At 39.9% G+C, this 1,683-nt stretch overlaps 1 protein-coding gene across 1 annotated transcript in view; it reads left to right on the forward strand.

The window, feature by feature from the left end:
- The window catches only part of LOC100533271 (fasciclin-like protein), a gene marked incomplete at its 5' end in the record, with an annotated part of 21,378 nt that overhangs the window by 11,679 nt on the left and 8,016 nt on the right, over positions 1–1,683 (forward strand). The window contains 1 exon segment of the mRNA NM_001204578.1: positions 750–846. Coding sequence (NP_001191507.1) covers positions 750–846 — 97 coding nt within the window.

The raw sequence follows: 1,683 nt of genomic DNA on the forward strand, positions 1-1,683 counted from the left end.
ATATTCATTTATCTTGAATAGAAATCAACGATTGAAGGAGGGGGTTGCCTGGTTTCAGTAATAAAATTCTCAAGAAAATGGCCGCCAAAGTTTGTCAACTTCAGCAGCTTCAGAGTCTTTTGAAACTGAAAAAGGACTTATTGTGTGCCTTTAATCAACATTTTTGTGTCAAATTTACATGGAAATGTGTTTTTATATGGATATAAAAGGTGTTGAGCCAAAAAACAAAAATTTGAAAGAAAAAAAAAGTTAACCTGGAGGAAATATGCCGATATCTTCGATTATTTTCACGAACGTCTAAGTTCACAACGCACGATACCCCACATAATAATATGTCAATGACAGATAGTATAGTAATCCGCAGACGCAGGTGTGAAACATAAAACTCTCCTATCATCCTAGTTTGACGCGCCTTTTGCTTCCTAACTAACGACAACTTTTAATCATGACATTGTGAGGAAACTGCAGCAGCTGCGTCCATGCTAGGGCTGGGCAATGAGTCTCTTTAGCCAAATCCGGATAATATGTTAGTGCACCCCTTCGGCAAATAGTATGCTCTGAACCGCCTCGGCAAATGTGTTAGAACCACTTCGACAAACAGGTTAGAATTACTTCAACAAATGGGTGCACCAACTTGGCCAAGAGAGTCTGAATTCAGATGTTTCATTGAGAATTATCCGGTTATCCTTATAGATTATCCGGATTTTGCCCACCTCTAGTCCATGATTTCCTTGTCTCTTCTTCCACAGACAGCACACGAGGGAGGGGCGGCGAGAGGTCACCGTAGTTCATCAGTGTTGCCATGGTTACAGTCGGCAGGAAGGAGATAATGGCTGCCCAAGAAGTGAGGTTTTTTTTCGTCTACTACTGTCACCTCGCTTCCTCAGAATTCCAAAACTCCATCTGACATTTTTTGCCGTTTTGAGTTACTAAGACCGTGAGGTCATCAACCAAATTGTAATGTTCTATGTAATCTGCTCTATCAAAATAAGAAGACTATTCGGGGATGTTATCAAGATATTCAAAGAATTGCATTCGAAAAAGCTTGACGCGTGAAATTCAAAATGTTTTTGCGTAAAATTTCTCCACAACAGGTACTGAGCTAATAGAATTTTGTAATTCTAGGGATGCAGATTACTGAACAAGAGCAAAGTCTATTCTTAGAGGATGTGACTTCAGTTGGGGAACACAGGTGTAATTTAACACAACTCAATCATATTGTTAAGGTTTGTGCAGCATCTTTACCACCTACTGGATTCAAGGGGGGGTGGGGGGGATATGAACCTATCTCGCTAACTATGACCTTTCAGATAAACCCTTATAGTATGAAGGTATAACAGGAAAATATCTCTAAAATATAGCTTCGATTTTTTTTTATAGTCTACAATTACCATGGTAACGGCGGCCATTGAAAATAAAAAGAACTTTTAGTCCAGATACCGTAAACTGACCCAAAATGGTCAACTTTAAAACAAGACCCCTGTAACATTTCTGTGCAGTTCATGCATTTTTCTTGACAGGTGCACCTGCATGCTCACTAAGATCTCCTCTCTGTCTGTCTGTCTGCTTCTCTCTTTGTCGGTCTGTCCGTCTGTCTCTCACTCTTTCTTTGTCTGTCTGTCTATCTGTCTGTGTCACTTTCTCTCTCTGTTCACTGTTTCTCTGTATCTGTCTGTCTTTCTT

Source organism: Aplysia californica, unplaced genomic scaffold, assembly GCF_000002075.1.
Source record: "Aplysia californica isolate F4 #8 unplaced genomic scaffold, AplCal3.0 scaffold01183, whole genome shotgun sequence".
In the NCBI taxonomy this organism is placed as follows: domain Eukaryota; kingdom Metazoa; phylum Mollusca; class Gastropoda; order Aplysiida; family Aplysiidae; genus Aplysia; species Aplysia californica.